Source organism: Dermacentor albipictus, chromosome 6 (genome assembly GCF_038994185.2).
Source record: "Dermacentor albipictus isolate Rhodes 1998 colony chromosome 6, USDA_Dalb.pri_finalv2, whole genome shotgun sequence".
NCBI classification, from domain to species: Eukaryota; Metazoa; Arthropoda; class Arachnida; order Ixodida; family Ixodidae; genus Dermacentor; species Dermacentor albipictus.
The window spans coordinates 73,568,363-73,593,535 of record NC_091826.1 but is presented as its reverse complement, the minus strand read 5'-3'; the positions used below and the strand labels follow the sequence as shown (position 1 = coordinate 73,593,535).

The window sequence follows — 25,173 nt, the reverse complement described above, 5'->3', positions numbered from 1 at the left end:
TTGCGTGCAACGCAAGTACATGTTCGGAATAGGGACCACAAAGCTAGCACGATTGTGATTACGTACCTGTGGAGTTGGCCAGACTGTTCAGTGGCAACAGTACGTGAGATAAATACGCCACTGTGATAGGGTAAGAACAGGCTGTACATGAACCTAGGCTGCTTAAGTTATGTTCGGGTATTGGTCGTTGAGAGCCTTTGGTTCAGTTCTGCGTAGACCTTTACTCTTGTGCAGCGCGACAGTCAGGTTTGGTCAAACTCAGGGGGAACATGAACACTCGCTTTGGCGGCACGAAATTTTGGGGCAAAATTTTGGGTTCCCAGTTGAGTGGCTCGCATTGAAATTTTGATAGGAAGCCTGATTCCGGGTGTTTGCATGCTGAGTGGTATTGTGTTGCCAGGATCGACTCTTCTGTGCCTGTTGTTGTGAGATGGTGTAAGGCATGCCAAGTGCGCAGGGATGGCAGAGAGCAAAGCCGTATTCTTGCTCGCCAGCCATTCTCTTCCTGCCCAGCAGTTGTCAGCACTGGCCAGGTGAGATTTTCTGGGCCATGGAGGAGCTGTTAGGATCGGCCTGCAGGGGTAGTGCTCTGCAAAACTATCTCAGTCCGCTGCAGGTGCTTCGATAGATCCGCGGTGGTGGCGCCCTTCAGAGAACCAGCGAGGACAACAGCGCTAGCCGACCATGTACTTGCTTCTAAGGACTAGAGACTACGGCAGCGTTAATCCACCATGCGCCTCGTTTGGAGAATCAGCGATGGCAGCAAGGCTGGCCATGTTTGGCGCCCCGTGTATTGTTGGTTGATTTGCCGGGTCTTCATGGTCTCTCTGCAGCAAGAAGAGCTTCCCTAACAAAAGCGTGCTTTGCGGTACGTATTCCTCAGGCCCCAGGATTTGTACAGTCTGCTGACACTCAAGGCGACTACAGGAGAAAGGCAGCTCTGGAATTTAGAGGCGCTGGCTGGGGTCAGGCGTGACCACCTGGCTATGAGGACACGCTCGACTCGGGTTCTGGGAATCCAAAGTGCGTATGTGTGTGTGTGAGCCCTCCTCCTCCAAAGAGGTGGGTCAACTTCAATGACGTTGGACGCTACGAATTGGCGGTGAACTGCCGTTTCCCTCACCTAGGGATCTAGGGAGTTTATAAGCAGCTGTTTGTCGCTGCTAGAGTGTGCTCGTGCTCTGTGCTGCGTGTTAGGAGCTTCGTGCTCGTATGCGGTATGCTTCGTCTTGCGTGCTCCATTTGGGAGCCACGCTAGGCTGTCGAATGTATCTTGTTCTAATGTAAAACTATTCAAGTAAACCCTGCACGCCTAAGTCCCGGCAAAGAGTCAAGGTCCTCCCTACAACTACGACCGCCAACTCCTACACCGTGCTTTGGGAAGTGAGGTAGTGTTAGGCCGTATTTGTTATTGTCTGCTTTCCCTGCTGTCATGTGAATGTGTCACATTATTGATTCATCCACGATTGTGACCATCGTGTGAATCCAGTTAGCGTGTTACGTTGAGACAAATTGAATGTGATTCACTTCAGAATAGGAACTCCATCACACAGCCTGCAGCAATGCCCTGCATTCAGAAGGCTAACTTTGTTCATTTGTCTGTGTACTGGTGCAGGGCTTTGGGATGTCTGCCCTGCCCCTACGTTTGGTACTGGGCGAGCGTAGCGCAGCGACTGAGGTGGCGGACGTCGGCGAGCGACGGCGTGCCCTTCGCACCCAGCTGGACGCGCTGGCACGACATGGAGGGGGAGCTGATCAACAGCGCACTGTCCGCCTTGAGGAGCAGCTGCACAACCTGGATGAACGTCAGCGTCGCCTGGAGGAGTTTCGTGGAAGCTGCTCCTATCGGCTGCGCTTCCTCATCAGGCCCCTACAGGTATGCACGCTGAGCCAACGCCTCCTAGATAGCACAAGGCCTGCGCGCTTAGCTTTATGATGCAGTGCTACTAGGCGTGAAATTTACATTGCCAAGAACGGCATAATAGAGATACAGTCGAACCCCGCTACAACGAACGTCGCTTCAACGAAATTTTCGCTTCAACGAAATATTTCCAATTCCCCGTCAGCTCGCTATACAAAGTAATGGAACAAATTTCTCATCACAACGAACCATTTTTGGGGCGCGTTTCCGCTTCAACGAAATTTTTGCTATGCGAAGCTCGATTTAAAAATATATCTTACAATAAAACAAGCATATCGCCGCCCATCTATGTACTTCCATAGGCCCACGCTGCTTTGTTTCGCTAAACATTCGCTGGACCAAACTAATCCACTCACTGAAACGCACATGATCACCGCCATAGCTTGGTGTTGATGACTATCGGGCTGGCTGCCTTGCGACAAGGCGCGGGGGCAAGCTCCCGTTTTCTTCCAATCCAATTCAGAGCCGCAACCAATCCGTTGCCAAAGGACGCAGCAGCCTGGCAACAGCAGCGCGTTTGCCCTAGTTTTTTTCACTCGTGCTTGTGCTGCTAGTGCGCTGTAATGAATGCGAGCATGGCGACTTCATCTAGAAAGCGGAAGTTCCTCTCGCTTGAAGAGAAGGCACGGATTATCAGCGCGGCATCCAGTGGCAGGAAAAAGGGAGATGTTGCAGCGGACTTCGGCATCTCACAGAGCACGCTGTCAACGATCTTGAAGTCGAAAGACGCGATAGCGCAAGCTCTTTCTTCGGGGACATCCGCGAAGCGGAAAAAGCTGACGCAAGCGGCTCATGAGGACCTTGAGAAGGCTCTGTACACGTGGTTCCTCGACGTGCGCGCAAAGAAGATGCCGGTCAGCGGAAACATGTTGCAGCAAAAGGCACTTGGCTATGCCTGTATGCTGGGCATCAATGATTTCAAAGCCAGCTCAGGGTGGCTGACCCGTTTTAAGGCCAGGCATGAAATCGTCGCTAAAGTGCTGTGTGGGGAGTCGGCCTCATCAGACGCCGACGCTGCATCTGCTTGGGCATCAGCTACTGTGCCGGAATTAATGGAGAAATATGCCACATCAGACATATACAATGCCGATGAAACGGGACTTTTCTTCGAGCTCCTCCCCTCCAAGACGCTTCACATGAAGGGCCAGCCATGCAGCGGAGGGAAGCATAGCAAAAAGCGTGTGACTGTGCTCCTGTGCTGCAACATGGACGGGTCTGACAAGCGCTGCCCACTGGTGATAGGCAAAAGTGCGAAGCCGCGGTGCTTCAAAGGTGGCAAGAGCCTGCCCGTCAAATATGTTGCCAATAAGAAGTCTTGGATGACACGGGCCGTTTTCAAAGAGTGGCTAACCGCTTTCGACCGTGACATGACGGCAAAGAAACGTAAGGTTTGTTTGCTCATCGACAATTGCTCAGCGCATAACGTTGAAGACGTTCAGCTTCAAAGCGTGGAAGTAAGATTCTTCCCGCCGAATTGCACGGCTTTAATCCAGCCGCTGGATCAAGGTATCATCAATAGCGTTAAAAGCGCTTATCGACAGCGACTGATTCAGCGGCTGGTGTTAAACATCGACACCGGTCGGGCAATCGAAGTGGATTTGTACATGGCTGTGTACATTTTGTACACATGTACGATTTGTACATGTGATTTGTATGGTGGCTCCACAGCCACCATAGTCCTCCATAAAGCAAGCAACAAAATCCCAATAAAGAAAGGCGTAAGGCAGGGAGATACGATCTCTCCAATGCTATTCACAGCATGTTTACAGGAGGTATTCAGAGACCTGGATTGGGAAGAATTGGGGATAAAAGTTAATGGAGAGTACCTTAGTAACTTGCGATTCGCTGATGATATTGCCTTGCTTAGTAACTCAGGGGACCAATTGCAATGCATGCTCACTGACCTGGAGAGGCAAAGCAGAAGAGTGGGTCTAAAGATTAATCTGCAGAAAACTAAAGTAATGTTTAACAGTCTCGGAAAACAACAGCAATTTACAATAGGCAGCGAGGGACTGGAAGTCGTAAGGGAATACACCTACTTGGGGCAGGTAGTTACGGCGGATCCGGATCATGAGACGGAAATAATTAGGAGAATAAGAATGGGCTGGGGTGCGTTTGGCAGGCATTCTCAGATCATGAGCAGCAGGTTGCCATTATTCCTCAAGAGAAAAGTATATAACAGCTGTGTCTTACCAGTACTCACCTACGGGGCAGAAACCTGGAGGCTTACGAAAAGAGTTCTACTCAAATTGAGGACGACGCAACGAGCTATGGAAAGAAGAATGATAGGTGTAACGTTAAGGGATAAGAAAAGAGCAGATTGGGTAAGGGAACAAACGCGAGTTAATGACATCTTAGTTGAAATCAAGAAAAAGAAATGGGCATGGGCAGGACATGTAATGAGGAGGGAAGATAACCGATGGTCATTAAGGGTTACGGACTGGATTCCAAGGGAAGGGAAGCGTAGCAGGGGGCGGCAGAAAGTTAGGTGGGCGGATGAGATTAAGAAGTTTGCAGGGACGGCGTGGCCACAATTAGTACATGACCGGGGTCGTTGGAGAAATATGGGAGAGGCCTTTGCCCTGCAGTGGGCGTAACCAGGCTGATGATGATGATGATGATGATGTACAGATGGTCTCAGCAGCGTGGACGGCAACCAGTCGCAGTATCATCTACAACTGTTTTGTGCACGCCGGCTTTCACTCCGATGCTCAACTGGCAGCGAACTCCACGTCGGACGAGGAAGGCTGCAGTACAATTGCTCCACCCTCCACAGAGGCCAATGCGGCATGGGCAGCCCTTCAGGACTCCGGAGATGTGCCGGCCGATGTTCACATCGGCGACTACATCGCTGTTGACAGTGAAGTGCTAGCTCACGAGGAGCTGAGTGACGAAGCTATAATTGAGGGCGTTCGCCACAACGACGCATCATCAGATGATGACAGCGACGCGGAGGACTTAGCGCCACCACCTGCAATAAAAGTGATGGATGCTTTTGATGTGATCCGCAGATTTTTCGGTGCTCACAATGACGACGTCGCGATGCAACTGTTCACCGAATGCGAAAGCCGCGCCACTGCACTCGTGGCAAAAAAAAAGAAGCAGAAGAAGCTGACCGACTTCTTTGGAAATAAATGATGTTTTGGGACTATGTGGTCCAACCTGACAGTGTTTTTGGCCTGTTTTTGCCTCAACGAAATTTCGCTTTAACGAAATTTTTCGCGCGCCCCGTCAGTTTCGTTGTAGCGAGGTTCAACTGTATACAGTAAAACCTCATTAAACCGTACCCGCTTAAACAGTAGTTTCGTTTTAAATGTAGTAAAGTCAAATCCCCGACTCAGCGGCCATTGAACATAATGCGTTTTGTATCCGCATAAACCGTACCAGCTTATTGCATACGGATCGGTTAAAACGTAGCGTTTCAACTTTTCGTTGCGCAAACACGGCGGTGCGCCGTCTCCATCGGGCAACCCGGCAGAACAACAAGCCTCAGAGATCGAAACAACGGCCTCCAAGTGCCCTGTGTGTGCTTGCGCGTGAAGCCACATCAACATCAACATCATTTTGACGGCATGCCAGAGAGCGTTATGGCGTCGTGCAAGCGAGGACTCGCGTCGTTGTTACGCTCGGATAAAAAAAGACGCCGGGTGCTCTGCATAGAAGAAAAATTAGACATCGTCCGTGCTATCGAACGTGACACGAAGAAGTCGGTGCCGGCACGCAACAGGGATCTGCTGTTGGTTGCAGCGTGTGGCATTTGGAATGCGAAGAAGTTACTCGGCAGCGCTGCTGCGACCGCGAAGACATGTCGGCTACGAGGTTCGACTTTTCGCCATCGTTGCCTGTGTTGTTGCCGAAGTGTCCACTAGCGACAGTGATGAGGACAACACGGAAAGCGACAGCATGGGCGATTCAGGACCGACAGTGGCATAAGCTATGCGTTACGTCAGCCTCGTGAATGCAACTGTCGCGACGAGAACAGGGGCGCGATAACGTAACTCTATTCCAAATGAAAAGTATTCGAAACTCTGGCACCCGGCAATGAAAAAGGCGCCCCCGGGACTTCTGCAGCACTACTGCGTGCATGCACGGACAATACGTAATGCCAACGAGGGATCTGCCATGTGAGTGTTTGCCGAGAAGTGGGGGTTGGCTGAAAAGCTGGCACGCAGCTTCAGTAAGTTTGAGGCCGCTGTCGTCGTTGTGCTAGGCCACTGCGGCATCAAACGAAAATAACACTTTTGTCGTGCGAAGTGAATAAATACTGCATGTTCTTTTCCCCTTTCATTGCACTCTCTCTGAGTTCCGTTTTCGACAGGTAAGTGGGCGATCTCATGCTATTCGGTTAAACAGTACTACCGTTTAGTACGTACTTTTTCCGAGCTCCGGCCAACTACGGTTTAACGAGGTTTCACTGTATAGCATTACTGCTATTTGGATAAACGCAGCTGAACTGGGCATTTTACTGGATGAGCGGAAGCACAAACATGAACGGCCTGTATGGTGCAGCCGCCTGGTGGCACAGAGCCCAATCAGACAAACACAGAGGTAGTATTTGCAGTAACCAAGTGTATTCTACTTTGCTGCTGGTGTAAAATTCTGGCAGTGGCATAATCGTCTTGCTGCCGAAAATTTACACCAGCGACAAAGCAAAATAAAAGTAAACAAAGTAAAATACACTTGGTTACTCTAATATGAGCATGTTTGTCTGGTAGGGCTCTACACCACCAGGTGGCTGCACCCTGCACGCTGTTCGTGTTTGCACCTCCGCTCATCCAGTAAAACACCCAGTCCGTTTGCATTGAATACTGGACATACTAAAGCTCTCTAATGAAACGGTTGCGTCGAAGTTACTACAGTCTACTTGGAAGCATCCCCGTTAGATTCTATTACAGTTGGGCCATGTAGCACGGTGTCACGGATCGGAGTGGTGTCACAGGCCTTGTGCTATCAGGAGGCATTGGCGGAGCCCGCCGATGATGTGGCTGTGTGCTCCCTTCCCAACACAGTTGGCAGCATTTTGTTTTGGGGGACTAAGGCCGGTGCGATACACAGTGTATTTTTTATTGTGATCGACCCCTGTCAGGACTGAATTTCTGAACTGCATTTGGCTCCCTTCTGCTGTAGAGTTCTCTACAAACATCACTAGAGGGAACTACGGTGCTAGTGTCTACGGGAGGTGCAAGCATGGCAGCCAGCATGGGAACAATAGTTAATGCATCGATTTGCATAAACTTTGTCCTTCGAGCTTTTCAGATGCCTTTGTGACTTTGCAGAGAGCTCATTTTCAACAAAATATTGTGTTATAAATGCAACAAGTCACACTGATTATGCATGTGTTCCGATTACCTTCTGCATCTAGAAAGATAGGATTGCTTCAAAATGTAGGCCAATAAAGGCAGACTAAGCGCAGTAAATGAAGCCACAAGAGTCGCAGAAGTCACGAGCACAAAGGTAGATAAATCCTTCTACTAACCATCATTCCAACGGTGGCTGAACATTTGCAGCGTCAGAGTTTTTTCTAGTAACTTTGGTAGTAAACTATATGCCTTCTGCAGATTGCGCAAAGTGAGCCAATTGCGATTGAGAAATTCCATCCCACTTGGGATATATCATGATTGAAAGTGGCTGTAGTTAAGATCCTTGGATTGCTCTTAGCAATACTGGGACTAGTTAGTTTTTTGCCACATGTGGAAGCCCTGCCTCCCTTTGCCTGCTTCAGTGAGAGAGAAGAGAATTTATTAGAGAAAATGCAGAGAGATCAGCCTGAGGTTATAGTTTCCTAACTAGACTATGGAGGAAATTATGGATAGACTATAGAGTTCTCTACCGGATAGCCCATTGCATCTTTTGCTGGATTTCACCCTCAGTAACACACCAACTGGCTCAGCCCTTGACCTTGTTGTTCCATAGTTTCAGGAGAATGTAAGGAGAAATTTGTGGACAAGCTAGATCCTTGAATAGTGCTTGTGCAACAACGAATAGTCCATTTCTTGCCAGGAATGAAAGGTTAGCTAGCCATAAAATACACAATCAAAGGCAGGTGGTGACGATGCCTTGACATTTTCACATCAATGACCCATGATGTCGTGAACATTAAAAGCATTTTCTCATGGCTAGTTAATCATTTGTTAATGCAGATAGAAAACCTTGCACTTGAAAGTAAGCAGCTATTCAACCTGGCAACTTTTCAGTGCTCTCCTCGCGTAAAAAAGAAAAGAGAAATGAAAAAGAGGTCTTAAGTTGCCAGACAACTTCTGTGCTGGAAGTGCTATGCCCAAAATCATGGTTCCAGAGTGTGGCCTGTGATAGTGCGTAATGTGTTTGCAGATCCTGTTGGGAGTGGTGTTTGTCCTGCTGGGCTTGCTACTGTGGGCATCACTTCTGCTCTCCAAGTGAGTGTGGAGTCTCACAAAAAAAAATTTCACAGAAATAATCAAAGATGACTGTCAATTTACTTGAATGTAACGCGCCTGCAATTGTGACGTGAGGGGCAGCATTGCAGTCACGTGAAATCGAAAAATGAAACCACGAATGTGGCTTGAGATGAACATAAAAAGAAATGATACTTTCATTCAAGGAATCCCAATTTGAAAATGAGTTCTCTTCGCTCATCATTGTTGTCTGAGGAAGAGGCGAAGCATTCCTTGAACAGCATTCTTGGGCGACTACTTTGGATATTCAGTAAACCATTGTTATAACGAAGATGCTTTACTCGAATGATTGGTTGATTAGAAATTTCTCCCAGTCCCGACCAAAACACACGTGTTTTACTGGATTACTCAAAGCACACTGACAAGCTGCTCTGCTTAGAGCGAACTGTCAAGGGGCATGCGTGTACTCACACTTGGTGTGAAAGGTGCTCGGCACCTTTCACACCGAGCAAGCAAGCGACTCTCCGTCACCAGGCACACCATCACGCCGCTTATGCAACCTTTTCCTCCATGCTGCGCCTGTGTGCTATCAGCGGCGAACTGACGCGCACTCGCAGCGGTGCTCGTGGCCTCTCCTTCTCAACACACCTGCCTTCCCTCATTGCTCGTCCTCTCAGTTTGTTCTTTTTGATAGTGGCAATCGCACTGCGTAGTATGCCGATCGTCGAGGTCACCGGATCCACGCACAACGATCAAGAGCACCTGTCATGGCATTGGTGAAAGTTGAAACAACAAAACCAAATAAACGAAAGATGCGGCTGGTAGCGCGCGGATGCCTGCGCGCTTGTTTCCACGGTAACGGTACGAGTGCAACCGTGCGACTCTGCTTCACCAACAGGGAGAATCGGATAAACTTTCTCACCTCCCCTCGCTTGTTGGCTCGGGCAGCAAAATAGAAGAATGTCGCTGCCTTTAGTTTTGTTCTGGGGGCTTATGCTCATTGAGCACGCACTGAGCGAGGAAGTAGCCCTTTCGTCGGCGCACTCATTTCCTCAGTGTTGCACCCGTGTGCGCGTAATCAGTGGCGAGCATCGGTGTCGCCGATGGCGCCACGGTCGTGGTGACTGCGGTGCTGTGGGAGTAGTGCACAATGGAACAAACAAATGTTACTCAGCGCTGCCTTCTGCATGCCCAGCGTGCCCGAAGTCATCCAAACCAAGAGCTTATTGGCTCCCTCCTACAGCTTGTGCAGAAGGGCCAATCGCGACCAAGAAATTTGATCCCGATCTGGCTCGATCGCAGTCAATAATGCTCCGTGCTGCACTCGTATTAGAATTCTACGAAGTTGTGCTATTTCAGCTCTAATTCTTTAAGAACTTTTATGGAGTAGTTGCCTTTATCGAATTACCACTTATACAGAGTTGTTTCACCGTCTCATTCACTTCGTTATAACGAGGGTTTAGTTCCAGTTTTGAGAAACTTTGCGTGAGTCGCAACCGAACGTGTCTGCAACATGGTTTCTGGGGCTGTGCCTAGCTTGCCACCTTTGCACAGTGCCAAGAGCACTGTCGGCCGTACACTTTGAGGAGTTCTGTGCAATGACTGGCTGAGTCTCGTGGAGGCAAAGCTTTCTATCAAAGTGATTGCCCAAGAATCGAGTCATCTTGTGTGCTTATGAGCGTGTTTGAGATGGAGCACTTCTTAAGTGGGGATACAGCTTTCACATTACGAAAAATGGCAAAAGAATTTTTTTTTTCTTTTTTGAGGATCGCATTTTCAGTTTCTGTAATTCTTTATCTACCTGAATCCGAAATATCTTCACTGAAGTACCACATAGAAGTGCTCTAAAACTTTTTGCATCAGCAAGGTAGTAAAAAATTTCGTGGAAATCCCGAAAAAAATATTTTTTTTGCCACAATATCCCCAGAGCGGCGCAACCGAGTGCCGCCATCTCAGTCCGGTTAGAAAGCGCATTTCTCCTACTTCAAATTTGGCACTTCAGCTCTCTCCTCCACTCGGAGACAAGCTCACACACAACAAAAACAACAAATGATTAAAGGTCGTTCTGAAGTCTCCGACTGGCTGCGCCCGCCACATGACTCCAGAGCGCTTTGCCATTGGTCCGGCGCTTGTTTCCTATGGACATTGTCCATTTGTCTCTTTGTGCTTTGTGAGCTCTCGACTCTCCGTAATCTCTGTGATTGTCAAAATGGGCGCTGTGCCTACATGGACATTGCAGAAGCGTGGGTCAGTGCTTTGAATTGGCAACCAAGCACATCGCGTGTAATCCTTGGGCCCGATTTCGCACATCGCCTCCTCCGACTTGGTGATCAAACACGTTGTGTGCAGTCTAACCATTAGGCCATGGTCGCTCGCATACTTTTTCTCTTTCAAAGGCAGTCAGCTTTTTGAAAAACTTGGTGTCTATGCCTTGTGCCATATTTTCGTCTTTTCTTGTGACAGCACATGTTTTGAGGTGCTGTGTTGGATCACACGATCGATGGCACTGGCCCACCGTTCCCAGTACTTTTCCTCGTAGCAGCTTACACTATGTAGAAATTCTGTGATGTTGTCTAACCTTCCTGATTGCCCAAGTTAACCATGTTTTAATGTTTCTTCGCCTAAGTACAAATGCCATCATCGTTTAAACGTGCACCACATGACGTAGCCATACGTACATATGATTGTACAACACAGACGCTGTCGACGACACTATTCATGTTACTTTCGTTTATGCTTCCTCTGTGCCTATGTAAAACCCAAGCATTGCCATTTCATCAGCTCACGTTGAATGGCTGGCTTAGAAACCATGCCACTGTCACTATAAGACCGTCTTGAACGAGGTCTTCGTCGTGCTGTTGTTGTAACACACATATGCTTACAACCCACCCACACACAACTACTTAATTTATACAAACACGTTGATCTGCCTGGTATAGCATTGCGAGACCCCAAACAATGCTGGATAGCTAGGCATCTGCAAAATGCTTTGCATAACATCGGCTCCCCGAGTGTGTGGGATCTGCACAATTTTTTAACAGACGTGAAATGCCTTGCATCAAGCTTTCTGAGCCATCATTGGGAACATCTCTAATAAGTGCCACCTGGAGGTAAACCAACACATACATCTTGTAGAGAAGAAGAAAAAATAATATCAAACAGCCTCGACAAAACCATGGAAGTGAATGACAGTTGACTGATAGGAACGGTTATTCAATCAATCTCGTGGCACTTGCTGCACACATCTAAGAGTGGCTTTTTTGGTGTCACATACACATAATTTAATTATACGGCTGCACATCTATTCCTATTTAATGTCTCCTCACTATAAAAGGTGATGCTGGAATGCATCTCAGTGCAAGCATTGACACATGCAGTGTGGACAAAGCAATGCACTCGCTGGGCTTTCGAATGGGCTACCTGCTGGACCACCCTGAGCTTCCAAACCCACTGGACCTGTCACTGGTGTGGCTGCAGCGCTGGGGCGCCTCAATTCTGGACTCGGCGCTCATACTGGCTCTGCTGCTGTTGCTGATTGCCTGCTCCACGTACGGCTTGCAGCGTGTCGGCATCTGGTGCCTCTTTCTTCGGGTGAGCACGAAAGCATTGTATGCCCATGTCATGCCAGCAAATTTACTTGTATAGGAGCACTGGTGACCTTGTGAAAGGTTATTGCAGGAACGGGGCTGCAGAAATGTATGTGTAAAGGCAGTACCATGTGGAGACAGCAACAACAAAATACCAGGTTGCTTTAGTTAGTAAGTGTGGAGCTAGAAAGGTTAAAAACATTTTTTTTTCTTGAGATGTGTTGACAAAATGTCATGTCAGCTGTGGGGATTGAAGCGCCTTCCCGTGCCTCATTCTCCAGGTTGTGCGCTGTGCTTAGCTTGATCTCTGAAAACTGTTGCCCCAGTGGCAACATGTCAGACACAACTAGTGTGATGGAGCTAACCTCCAGCGCAAACTGTGCTTCTCGCTCCTGGTGCCCAGACGCCATGCCAGCATAAGTCACTGAGACGCGCCCTGATTGGCCTCCCGAGTGGCGGCCCTCAGGCGCCCTTTCCACGTGAGCTCTCCTCTGCCGAGTGCTTCACCACTGCGGCAGATGCTCGCAGGACCGCAACGAGGTGGTTACATTTCGTGACTTTTTGTTCTTGCATTTGGTGGACCACTACCCGTTTAGCTCTAGTACAGCAGGTGTACATACTCGATCGGTCTTGCGGTGAGCCTTTGCCCATGAACACTGCAACTATTGCACTGTGGTGTATCCTGGGTTAATAAACTAGTGTTTGTTGACATTTGATTGCGGAGGCTTCTCTGCGCTGGTCGGAGAGTTGACGAACCCTGCCGTAGTGCCTTTGTGTGTTCTGGAGTGGACAAGCGTCCTGCCCTTTCCTGACCATCGCTCATAGGGTAAGCCTAGTGCAAGCCCATCTCCACACTGCAGGCATCACGATTGGGGTCACCATATGGGTCAAGTGCGTGCATGCAGACTGGTCAAGTTCGAATTAACTGGTGAATACGAATTTTATGATCGAAATAAAGAATGTTTGGGCCGATAAAAATGCTTGTGTTCTGGCCCGGACCTTCCGTCGGGATCAAATTGACCAGAACATAAAATTAACCAGAGTTCAATTAAGTCTACTGTGTCAGTAATCGAATGCATGCTGCCACTGCCACATCCTCGAAGCGTCCTGAGTGACTCTTCCTAAAGCTATCATGTCTTAATCTTAACCTTTTTGTTCTCCATTGGGTACACAACTTTCTAACTAACCGTGAATAGTTCATATACGCTAACCAAAGCTTGTCTAATTGATCACCCATTCTCTCCAGCGTGCATTGTCTTGGAACCACTACTCTTCTGAATATACATTAAAGGTTTACCGAGAGGCTGTCCTTTGAAAATTTGTTTATTTGCTGATGATTGCATAATCTATCATCCTATTACTAACAACACTGGTTCTCGTGCTCTCTAGTCCAACCTTAACATCATTGAAATCTGGTGTAATAATTGGCTGATGTCCCTCAACGTCAAGAAAATGTCGCTGCTTACTTTCCACCGCTGCCAATAATTTATTTTGGCTAAATACGTTATCACCATTACTGGAGCATGTGCCATCACATCTTATAAGTATGTAGGTGTTAACCTGCCTGGTAACCTCAGTTGGTCTTCACACATTTGCAGCATTAGCAACGATGCCAATTGCGTTCTATACTACCTGCACTGTAATCCACCTCTTGTTCCCCTTTCAGTAAAACTACTAGCATATTTAACACTCGTCTGACCCAAACTGGAATACGCATGCTCAGAGTGGTACCCATACCAACTTAACCTGGCAACAGCACTGGGATCCATACAGAATTGCGCAGCAAGGATTGTTCACTCTGACTATTCTTACCACACTAGCGTCATCGAACTTAAGTCATCGCTGAATCTTCCAACCCTCGAGCACAGCCACAAAACAGCAAGGCTATGTCTTTTTTACAAGTTTTATCACGTGCTGCATCACCAGACAGACATCACGCCTGTGCATTGCACTTCATCCCATCATAGCCATTCAGAGGCTGTTTAAACCCCTCCAGCTCGCACCACCGCTCATCTTAACTCTTTCTTCGTCCAAACAGTGAAGGACTGGAGTCATTTACCTGCTGAAGTGGTGCACCACTCCAGTCGTTTGTCAAGGCATTCATCAAAAATATGACCTACTAGATGTGCCCAGTTCTCATGTAAAACTCCAAAATGGGGTATCTGAGGTATCACTAAAACAAACAAACAAACAAACAAGCAAATGAATGAATGAATGAATGAATGAATGAATGAATGAATGAATGAATGAATGAATGAATGAATGAATAAATAAATAAATAAATAAATAAATGAATAAATAAATAAGTTAATCATCCCCTCTATTACAGCTCGTGCTGCACTCAAAGCTCTGTGCCATGCTCATGTGAATTTCTACAAATCCATAACTGCCATCATGCTGAGCTTCTGTAATGACATGGCCTTGAGATTACATGGTATGACACACTGTTACAGTGCACTTGGGAGTCATGGTGTTGGTGCGGTACTGTCGTTCACATACATGAGATGGCCCCATTTTCACTTTTGCTTCTGCTGGAAGCACTGCTTAGTCACGTCTTTTTAAAGAAATAAATCTAGTAAAGATTGTGTCTACACTTGCATGGATGCTAGGAAAAAAGTGGTGGTAAGTATTTTGAATAGGTTGAGGAAAGAGTAGGCACTGTTTGGAGTGATATTTTGAGCTCTAGGGATAAGATGTACATAGCAGTATTCACCATTGGTGTCGCTGAGCTGCCTTCGATTATTTGGAGCGTGGTGACTAGCATAGATAACCAACATTTCTTAACCCCTGAGGGAGTACAAGCTTGCTTGGTCAGTTGTTACGCTACTAATCATTTGCAGCCCAGTGTGACAGCATGACGGACCACCAAGAGAACCAGGGCATTGGTAAGACGTCATGAAGCCATGCTCACATGTGACGACCTTCTGTGTCGTGGTGCAATGACACATATGCCTCTTTGGAAACAAAAATGAAGCTGTTTCATAAAAAAAGCTATGATATTAAATTAGGGTGCTCTGAGGCCTGCCAATTGTTTCTGTAATAATTGTACAACAGCTTGTCTGATCAGGAAGTATCAAAGTGATCGGCATTCAAAGTCCAAGAGCTTGATCTTGTCAAAGGAGTTGATGAGCAAGACTTCCGCATTGCATTCCACATTCTTGACTAATCTAAAATTCTCACAACATCAAGCTTAAGTTTATTTTAGGAATCTGTTGGGGTATTTGACGTAGGCAGGCGTGAGGTTACCGTTACTCTATGCACCTTCACTTTACGCAGAAAATGAAAAGTTGTAAATGATATGTCAGCGTTTCGTTAAGAATTCCGGTAGAGTGCCGTTAAGCTTAGTGATTGCTTCTGTCGAGTGGTGACACAGCCGTCTACTTTCGTAAATTAAGTTGGAATGCCAAATAGAGGAAATGAAAGTTCTAGAACACGAGGGTTAACGTCTTTCTGCAGGTGTCCCTTTAAGACGTGCAGCTGTGCCTAGCTGTGTTTCGATCTGTTGAGGGCCGCATACATGTGCTGTGCAGATGTACCGTCTACGTATGGGTCGAGCGCGGCCACAGGCGGTTCTGCTCCTCTGCATGGCACTGGTGTTTGTGGCGCTGGCACTCAACGTGCTGCTGCACTCGGCCTGCCCGCAGTATGCCACCTATGGGTCACAACGTTACCAGGTATGCGAGCCCATTCCTTAATTTGGTCTAGCAAAAGCCTACCTTTTTTTTCTGCGAGACCGGCTGGGGCAGATTGCTCTATGGCTTTTCTTCCTATGCCTTGTTTGTTCTAAGTGACGGTTGTAGTGCTGAGGATCATTGCTGCAGAAAACGTGGCGCTGAATGTAGCAGCAAGTGTAGCATCGAATGTTGCATGAGCAAGGGTGAGCCAAGCATAAAGGGCTGTGCTGGCTAAAGCACCGACTCGCCTGTGGCCAAATTTGTGTTCTTGTGTTGTTGCAGTGAATGCTTTTGAGTGCCACTCTTGGAATACACAGCACAGGTCTGTTTCAACAGGAATAATCTGAAGTATAAATTGCTCTCAGTGATGCCAGTTGAAAAGTGAAAATTTTTTCTGTAACTGAAGATGTTGCGGTCTGTCACTGTGATGACGAAATGCAATGCACAGTATGTCTCATCAGAAGAGAAAGAGAACTCGTTTTTTGAAAGCAAAGAGGTTTGCCAGCATTGAAGTGGTTGCCCACATGCTACTCTGCAAGAGGGGGCAAAAGAGAGAGGAGGCTTAGCACAAGGAGAGCATTGTAAAGGATGCATCTCATCAAAATCGTGGAAAAAAACTGCGGCCCTTACACGAGTCTGTACACCACATGTGTACTGGTGGCACGTGCACGTCCTCTCCAACTTGACGTAACGTATGCGTGTGCACATGGTATGTCGGACTATATTTAGCCCTTTGAACCCTCACCTAATCACGTGGTACACAGCGGCGAAGCTTGAGCAAGTGCAGCTGTGACGCCTCTCTGCAGCAGATACATGACTTGATGTCACACCTTCACACATGCACGCTGGCGGCTGAAAGTCAAATGGGCGCCGAGATTGACCTTGGGAGTTGTACCACGAGGAGCACAGGAGCACAGGTCGTCCTGCATTTGAACGATTTCCTTTATCCTCTCTATTTATTTTTTTATACCACCACATGGCTCTGACTATCGGCATTGTCCCAATGACTGTGGTGTTCTGCTGGTGTCTATGAGGTCACAGGCCCTGTAGTGTCAGCCCCATTCCGATAGAGACGTGTACTGTACTTTGGCTGCATAGTAATGTTGTAACCCAGGCAGTCAAAGTTAATCTGGAACCGTTCCTCTATGGCTTCCTTCATAGGCCACTGTGCAACTGTGGGACATTGAATGTTACAGTGTAACTTTTTAATTGGCTCTGAACTCGAGGAGTTGACTTGCATTCGTCGCTGACCTAAAATGGAATAAATGTGGCAAGTTATGAGTAACCAAGTGAACCTCGGACGAACTTAAGCACATTGTCTGCGTGCAGCACCACAAGGTGAGAAATTGCACACAGTGGTGACAACGTGTTGCTGCTGGTCATTGCAGGGTGTTAACGGCACACAGCCCTGTGACTCACAAGCACTTCCAGGTGAGTACATCACTTGATTCTCTTCAAACAGAACACTGATTATTGCTTCCTCAACAGAGTTGTGCAGGGCAGACAGACAGACAATTTTCATGAGAGAGCATGGCGCTTGTGCCCGTGTTAATATCTTATACCCCTGTCACACTGGAAGTTTTAGTGTCATTCAAATCGAATGGCATTCGATGCAACGAATGTCATTCGCCCCCCGGAACTGCTACACTCGAAAAATTAATGTCATTCGGTGGCGATATCAATGGCGATGATTCCGAAAAAAACGTCGGAACTAAAATAGAACAAGGTAGGTATAAAGTGCTTGCATGAGCATTCCATAACTTTAAATATATTTTTGGAACGTCACTTCACTGAAAAAAAAATATTTTAGTAATGCGTATAAAAAAAGTTGTTCTATTTCAGACTATGTGGCCACTATAAGCCAAAACAAGGCTTAGCCACCTGAGTAGCCGATAAATTGAAAACAAACAAAATGGCTGACATGTCGACGCTGGACGACGGCGCTAAGTTGCAGGAGGTGAAGCGATAAGTTGCTGCGTACTTTGCATTACGAGCAAGGCGTAATAATCAGAGGAAGCGATTAGACGTTGTATGACCGACGAGCAGAGTGGCGGCGGCATGGACGGCGGCCAGACGCTACTGAGCAGGAGAGTAACAACATTTTGCGACAGCCTGCCGCACAAATTTTGTCTCTTTAGAGTAACAAGTTCATTAAAACACGCAAACGTTATTGTTTCTATACGAGTACGGTTTCCAATTTGCAAATACTGTGTCCTGTTTTGCTTTGTTTCTGGGGTTGAGAGTACACATTCGCTCCGAGTGCGAAGCCGAATGAGTTTCTCGAACTCATTCGATTGCCGAAGTCATTCGGTGCTAATGACATTAAATATCGCTGTGTAGCAACTGAATAATGTCATTCGATGCTAATGCCATTCGGTTCGAATGACATTAAAACTCCCAGTGTGACAGGGGTATTATTCTGAAAATTGGGGCAGAACTCATTTACAAAGACCATCCAAGTATGCGAATAGCCGAAATGCGTTGTGTATGCACGTGTACGGCAGTCATTACGGAGCCATGCACTGACAATAAGAAGTTTGATGAACGCTTAGTGCACTGCAAAAGCCGAAGCATGAAAAAAGAATTTAGAACTGCTAGTTTCAGTGCAAAATTCAAAAAATGGAATATGGTCTTAACTTAATAGTAATGAACTTCTCACTGTGGAATATAACGAAAATAGATTTGAAGATATACTTTAATAAGTCTATACTGACATAATGTTTCTGTATGATGGCACTTTAAACAGCGTGATTTGATTTGTCTTCCAGATGATTGTGTGATGAGCCGCGGAAGTGCCATGCTGGAGGGATTCTTTTTCAAGGCGTGGATCTTTGGTGCCGCTTTCTACTGGGCCACCTGGCTATTCCTGGGGGTGAGTCCGCTCTCCTGAATAACTAGCAAGCACGTTGACATGTAGAGAGCTTCTTTGTCGAATTGTGTGTTGGTTCACATAAATGTTCAGAGCATACATTACCTGTCTGCCATCAGGAAAACAGAAGGGAGTACTGCATGAAGACTTGCAGAACTACAGAACTACCCTGTACAGTGCACTCATTCACGCAGTAGTGGGTGTGCCTGAGCTTCTCAGGAGCTGCTTATAAGCATGTGATATGGTACCACAGTTTCGTACTTTTGTCATCTTTGATGCTACAGTACCACACATTGTCTTGAAGGGTTGCAAAGATGCTGCGACGGTCCACATAAAAAATAGCTTTGGCTAAATTGAGACAACAAATCCGTATATAGGCTGCCTAGAAGCAAGGCACTGTTATTGAACCACCGGAATTTATTCAGCAGAAGTTACCTGCCCAGTGCATTTTCTTAGGAACTGGTGCCTCTGCGTAGCAACTATTGCTCTGCTGCAGCAGGATTGCTTGGAGCAGTGCTTACACTGTTGAGGCTCCAATTAGAGTTGTTGAAACGAACATTCAATAATTTAGAATAGTGAACTGTTGAATCAATAACAAGGACTATCGGATTCACATTCAAAATTTTACATACAGTAGACATCTGTTAATTCAGCCCTGGTTAGTTCGATTTTTCGGTTAATTTGATCCTGGCTGAAGGTCCTGGTCCATGCAGGTCTATAAGCTCACAATTTCATTACTTCGATCCTAAAGTTAACCTTGGCCGGATAATTCGAACTTGACCAATCATCACGCATGTGTCTGACCCCTATGGTGACCCCGATAGCAACCCTGTTAGCGACCCCTTTAGTGTTCAGTGTCTGTCTCGGCAGAGCCGTGGAGCTAGGGGGTCAGTGAATGCTTTGAACACGTGTAATCATGCGTCAACAACTCCCATTTTCGGCATGCCCTAAAAAGGTATTCAAGCAATAACCATAGCTCACGATGTCTGATTAAGGCGTTTAGCCGATTTTAACACGTGCCTTTTTTTAAATTGAAAATTGGGTCGAAAATCGCTTGCGCAGTGCAATTGGACAAAACACCAAAACCGCCTTAGCAACGTACGTTTGTATGCTTTACCGCATAACACATCCCGTGTTATGCGGTGAAGCATACAAGTGTTGCAGCGAAGTTAGCATTTAAAACCGTGTGGCGAAACTGACTTTAGGAAACCAGCTGCCATTGCACAACACTATTTCTTGCTGAAAAATCCGGTGCATGTTAGATTTCTGCTTTTTTTAGGAGCTTTAATGTAATTTATATGTTGGTGTTCTACTTTGTATGCAAGAAAGAGGGCACATTTCATTTGGGGGCGTGTTAGAATCGGGCAGCTTCTGCCAAATGAATCACCAGTACGGCTTGGCATTTCTTCTGCATCTTGTTTAATTCGACCCGCTGGATTATTCGATCAGTTCGTACGAATTAATGCAAGTCCATGGTATTTATGCACCCTTACTCAGCAGCAGATATAGAAGGCACACTACAATCGAACCACAGAACAGTTCGGTGTGTCAGGTGTGCGCAGCTGAGATGGGCAGGAAGGGCCGCAACAGTAGGCATTTTTGGCAAAGATGGAAACTTGCTGCAACAACACACGAAGCAAATACAAAGTGCTGAAGCTGACTTTAGAAAACTGGCCACCATGCATAACAATTGGGTGTGCGTTAGAATTCAACTTCATTTAGTAGCTTTGTCATTTTTACATCAGTTTTCTGCTTTGGCCGCATAGAAAAAGACATGTTTGATTTTGGAGTGTGTTAGACTCGGGAAAATGCTGTCAAATGAATCAGCAGTGCTTTAGGGTTTTTGACGCAAAAGCGTCAAAAGTGCCATCGAGGGAAAGAACCGGCGGCCTCTGTAGCAGTGAAAAAAACAGTACCTCACTTACCATTGGTTTCGACGCCATGTCATGGCTGCGAAATCAGCGTCATAAGTGCACGAGGCGTACTCATGATGCTGGCTTGCACTTGCTGGCTCGTGCTGCACGTATTGCCACGGAGTCTGAAGCATCTACATCGTCGGTGGCCGCAACCTCGGCAGTAGCGAAACGTGGTTGTCCACGCACCGCAAACGAAGTAAGGAAGCAAAAGAATGCAGCAGGCAGGCAATGACATCCACCTTCGTTGTAAACTTTCCCAATACACGGCAGGCAGAACAAGAACTAACGCAAACATTACTCGCAGCGCTAAACTCGAAGGACTGCTCAAAGGTGCTCAGTTGGACATTAATGCTTTCTTGTTTACAACTCATAAGAATCGCTTAGGTGTCCTCAGATTTTTTTCATCTTGTTTAATATGACCCACTTAGTAATTCCATCAATATTGTAGGTCCTGTCAGAGTTGAATTAACGGAAGGCAATTGTATACTACTACTCTGTGAGTAAGATGCTTGTAAAGCCCTCGTAAACATTGTGACAATTTCACATAAGCTGTAAATTTATATACAGTTGACCTTCTTCAATTCGTCCCTGACGGGAGCAGCAAAATCTGTTGAATTATCCGGCAGGTCAAATTAAGCAAAATGCAGAAATAACACCAATACACACGGCTGATTCGTTTGGCGGTATTTACCTGATTATAATGTGCCCCCTAAATAAAAGATGGCCACTTTCTGTATGTACAAAGTAGTAAATTAACGTAGAAATCACATTAAAGCTTCTAAACAAAGCAGAAACTTAACGTGAACCTGATTTTTTAGGAAGAAAAATGGTCAAGGGTGTAACATGTGTTGCACAATTACGGCTGGTTTCCTAGTCAGTTCTGTCAAGTTTTCTTTTTTAAGCTAGCTTTGCCACAATAAGTTTGTGCTTTGCTGTAAAGCACACGAATGCTGCGAAGGGGGTTTTGGTTTTGTATCCGATTGCCCCACGCAGGCAATATGCGGCCCAATTCCCTTGAAAGAAGAAAGCATTGGTTACTAGTGGGTAAATAGCGGTGTCAGATATTCTGAGCTGCACTTATTGCTTGAAAATCTCCCTAGGGCAGGATGAAAATAGGTGTTTTCAGCAGAAGATGATGTGTTCAACGTATGCACTGTCCCCTAAGCTCCTTCAAGACAGGCGCTGCCACTAAGAGGGTTGCTATCAGGGTCGCCATAGGCGTCAGGCACACGTATGCGGGCTGGTCAAGTTCTAATTATACGGCAAAGGCCAATTCTAAGATCGAAATAACGAAAGTTAGGGCTTGAAGAGATGCATGGGTGCCAGCTGAGACCTACGGTTGGGATAATATTAACCACGAAGTTGAATTAACCATATCCCAATTAATGGATGTCTACTGTATCACATTTGTCCACTTTAGATGCTCTAACATATGCAGTTTGCAGGATTGTAATATCTGCTTTTGGTGCAAAGTTATGGAATGTTAAACTTTGGGCTTCAATTTTTGTTTAGCTTATCAGCTTTTGGGAATTTTGTAAAAAATTCCTTGCCTTACATAATAAGAAGTCTGCTTCCTAAGGTCACTAGAACTTCCTCTCAGATGCAACAACAACCTGCATTGACTTCGCTGCCTGCCTTGCTTTCTTAGTTTCATTAGTACGATGGTCCTCACCGTGCAGCATGTTGCAGACATGTGCCAGTGGAGGGTAAAGGCATCAAGCACATGGAGTGATGGGGGAATCTGAGCATGTGCCAAACTGTGTCCTTGCGCCCTCTGACAAAGCAAGCACCTGGTACTGCATATTGGCAGGCACACGAGCGCGAAAGGACGTGCATGTGCAGTGCCATGTCTCGACACCAGGCACTTGCTTTGTCTGAGGGCGCAAGAATGTCGTTTGGCACATGCTCGCAGATACCTCAAAATTTTGTCCTCACCTTTACAGTACAAAGCAGAGGCCTTTGTTGGCAATCTCCGATTACTCCCGTCTTGTGTCTGCCAATAACATCCTTTGCCCACGAAGTTCTGACTTAGTTTCGTTGCAACTTTGTTTGCATTGCAACATAAATAGATGAGTGCCGTTGTTGATTGAGCATGGCAGAAGTTCCCAACATTGCAACTGCTTTAACCACCTGGTCCCATCTATATGCTCAGAGCACGGTGGTCTCCTTCCTCGTGCTGATGGTGCGTGGCCGGCAGTCATCGGTGGAGGTCGACACTGATGAATTTGAGGACGACGACGATGATCCCCTCATTCGTGCCTGAATGATACGAAGTACCGCTAGTCGAGCTACCACCATGCGCTATCATCACCTTCCGAGTCCGCCCCTGTGAGAGATCAGTCCCTTTTCGGTGTCTGCTGTTTTTCTTTGCTCCATCATCTAAGGCATCGTTTACTAGATTTGACTAACGAACACACAGCCAAATATGCATATTTAATAGCAATCTAGTGTATTGCTTAAGGCCAACTACAGCAGTGTTACTTTAGCTAAACTGGTTAGAAATTAGTGTTGTGTACTATCGAAGCATTCTTAGCAAAGCTGCAGGGGCTGACAATTGTTTAGCTTTCTTATTAGCAGGCCTTTAAATAGCACTTAAGAATGTGATGGTACTAAAGCAGATGTGCTGTAAATGCCAGCATGTCACCTTGCCCAAGATTTTTTCAGCACGGTGCTGGCAGCCACAAGTGCTGCCTAATCTCACAGGTCATGCCGAGGAACTGCGCTGGTTTTGAGTGTTCTATGTCATGCATCACGTCTGGCGAGCGGCAGTGACTGTGCTTTTTAAAAACATTATTTCTTTCAGTTTTGGTGCCAAAAATGTATATTTACTTGTTTTTTAACTTTTCGTTACCATCTACTTGTATTTGAAATTAAGATATTGCATGGCAACTGCTCCATAGCTGCGCTATCTCAAACTAAGCTTCTTGTGCGGTCCAAAGTTTTGTTGCAGTTGCTGTTAAAGTATTCTTTTATGGGCTCAGGAAAGAGCCCGCAATGTGTTAGCCAGGCACATGCAATCAAAAGATCTTATGGAGTATAAAAATGATTTAGAGAAGGCCTGGTACTTGAGAACTTTGTGACCCTATCTATAGCGTGGTGGTCTACAGTCTCACTGGCGCTGCGGTCGTTCAGTGAGCAATTGCATTCTGAGGTTGAGAAGCACCTCATGCTGTTGCTTCACTAAAAGCCAGCTTGCAGTTTTCTGCTGCTACTAATCATCGACATGACTGGGTTGTAGTGTCATGGTTTATATTCTCTTATGAAAGCATTGGAATGAGTGTGTGTGCGCGTGTTTTGTGAGATAAATTTATGTGCAAACGAGTTTGAAGGCAGAATTGTGCACAAGAGCATGAAATGCTACAGCACATATCTTCCACTTTTTGTAACTGCTGAAAAACACCTTTATAGAAAAGGCTTTTTCTTCGTTTCTTGCAGTTTCATTAAGTCTGTTGAAGGTAATATGAAATTACTTGTACACATTGTAGTTAAGAACCAATGTTTTTTATTTGAAATAGGTTGATCCTAATAGCACAAAGGGCTTAGTCTATGTGTGAGAGCAAGCCAAAGTATGCAGCTGACTGTGACGGTGTTTGTGAAAGTGTTCCATTGTCTTTACCATGGCCAGCGTTTCTTACAAACTTCTTCTGTGGTACGCTGATGTCAATTTGTCGACCATCAAGTTCGTTACTTGTACTGGCTCCAGGAACAATGGAAATAGACCAGTGCTGTGCAATGGCGAACATTACCGAGCACTCTGCTTACTTCGTCTCTTTGATGTGCTTCTCAGTCGGTCGAGCAAGAGATAATCATTCTTAACTATGTATCAGTTACATTGCTTTGGCAGTTTATGAGTAATGGAACTGCATGCACATATGGCCATTCCCAGAATACCAGTAAGGTAGGCCTAAGCAGCACCGCTGGCCCAAAGGGGTCGGCAACAATAAAATCAGGAATGCATGCAGTCGAACCTCATTATAACGAAGTAGCATCTAAAACAAAAATAAAGTCATTATAAGCTATATTAGTTACACGAGTACATATTGGCTGCATATGGTAATATTGGTGAAAAACATTTTAGTTTTATGTCGTATATTATGTTTGATAATTTGTTAACTCGTGTTCATTACTTCGAGTTTCGACTGTAGTGGCTGGCTCTCTTCTTTTCCTCCAAAAAAAGATGCCACTATGAGCGCTATGGCTGCCACCCACATGTTCACTTTTGTGGTATTCAGCAAAGTGCAATATGTGTACAAACAGGCCCTAACCCTATGACGTCTCAGTGCAGCATACACCTGTGACAGTAATTTCATGTGATGTGACATATATATTGACGGCAAATTCGACTGGGCTTTTTAGAGCACTCCAGCAGTGCTTCAAAGACTATTAAAACAGCAGCAGAGCTCTAGTGTGGCCAGAACTGGGCTCCAGTAGTGTTAATGAAGCTAGGTTATCGCTGCTATACCCAAATATTGTGGTAGTAAAGCTTTAGACTCAATTTAAATTATTTTTTGTTGCATATACGGTGCTCCAAAATGTACAGTCGAATGTCCAGAACTGCTGTTGCAAACCAAGATAGCCTGTTTCTTCCTTTAGTTACTGACTGTACCCGAATGTGCTACGAGTGATTCATACTTGACATTACGTGTTTTTGAAACTCAAAAACAACTGTACATACCGTACTATACTATACTACACTATACTATACTCTGTGTGTTGACTGTACAGTGCTGAAAGAGCAGTGTTCTTAGTTTGCTTGTTCTTGCCCTTCCACACTGCTTAATTTTGGAATGGAGTGCAAATTAAAATAAATAAAAGTTGGATATCTCTCCCTG

General features: G+C 46.0%; 1 protein-coding gene across 2 annotated transcripts in view; it reads left to right on the top strand.

Annotated features, from left to right (window-relative positions):
* LOC139061201 (probable lysosomal cobalamin transporter) overlaps positions 1–25,173 on the top strand; it is a 46,781-nt gene extending 21,608 nt beyond the window's left edge. The window contains exons 7-13 of one of the 2 annotated variants that reach the window (XM_070540853.1): positions 1,616–1,876; positions 8,252–8,316; positions 11,673–11,886; positions 15,413–15,556; positions 16,945–16,987; positions 18,325–18,428; positions 22,494–25,173. In XM_070540853.1, coding sequence (XP_070396954.1) covers positions 1,616–1,876; positions 8,252–8,316; positions 11,673–11,886; positions 15,413–15,556; positions 16,945–16,987; positions 18,325–18,428; positions 22,494–22,604 — 942 coding nt within the window. In that variant the 3' untranslated portion in view covers positions 22,605–25,173. Of the gene's footprint in view, positions 1–1,615; positions 1,877–8,251; positions 8,317–11,657; positions 11,887–15,412; positions 15,557–16,944; positions 16,988–18,324; positions 18,429–22,493 lie in introns of both variants that reach the window. The other variant, XM_070540852.1, reaches the window with a different exon arrangement.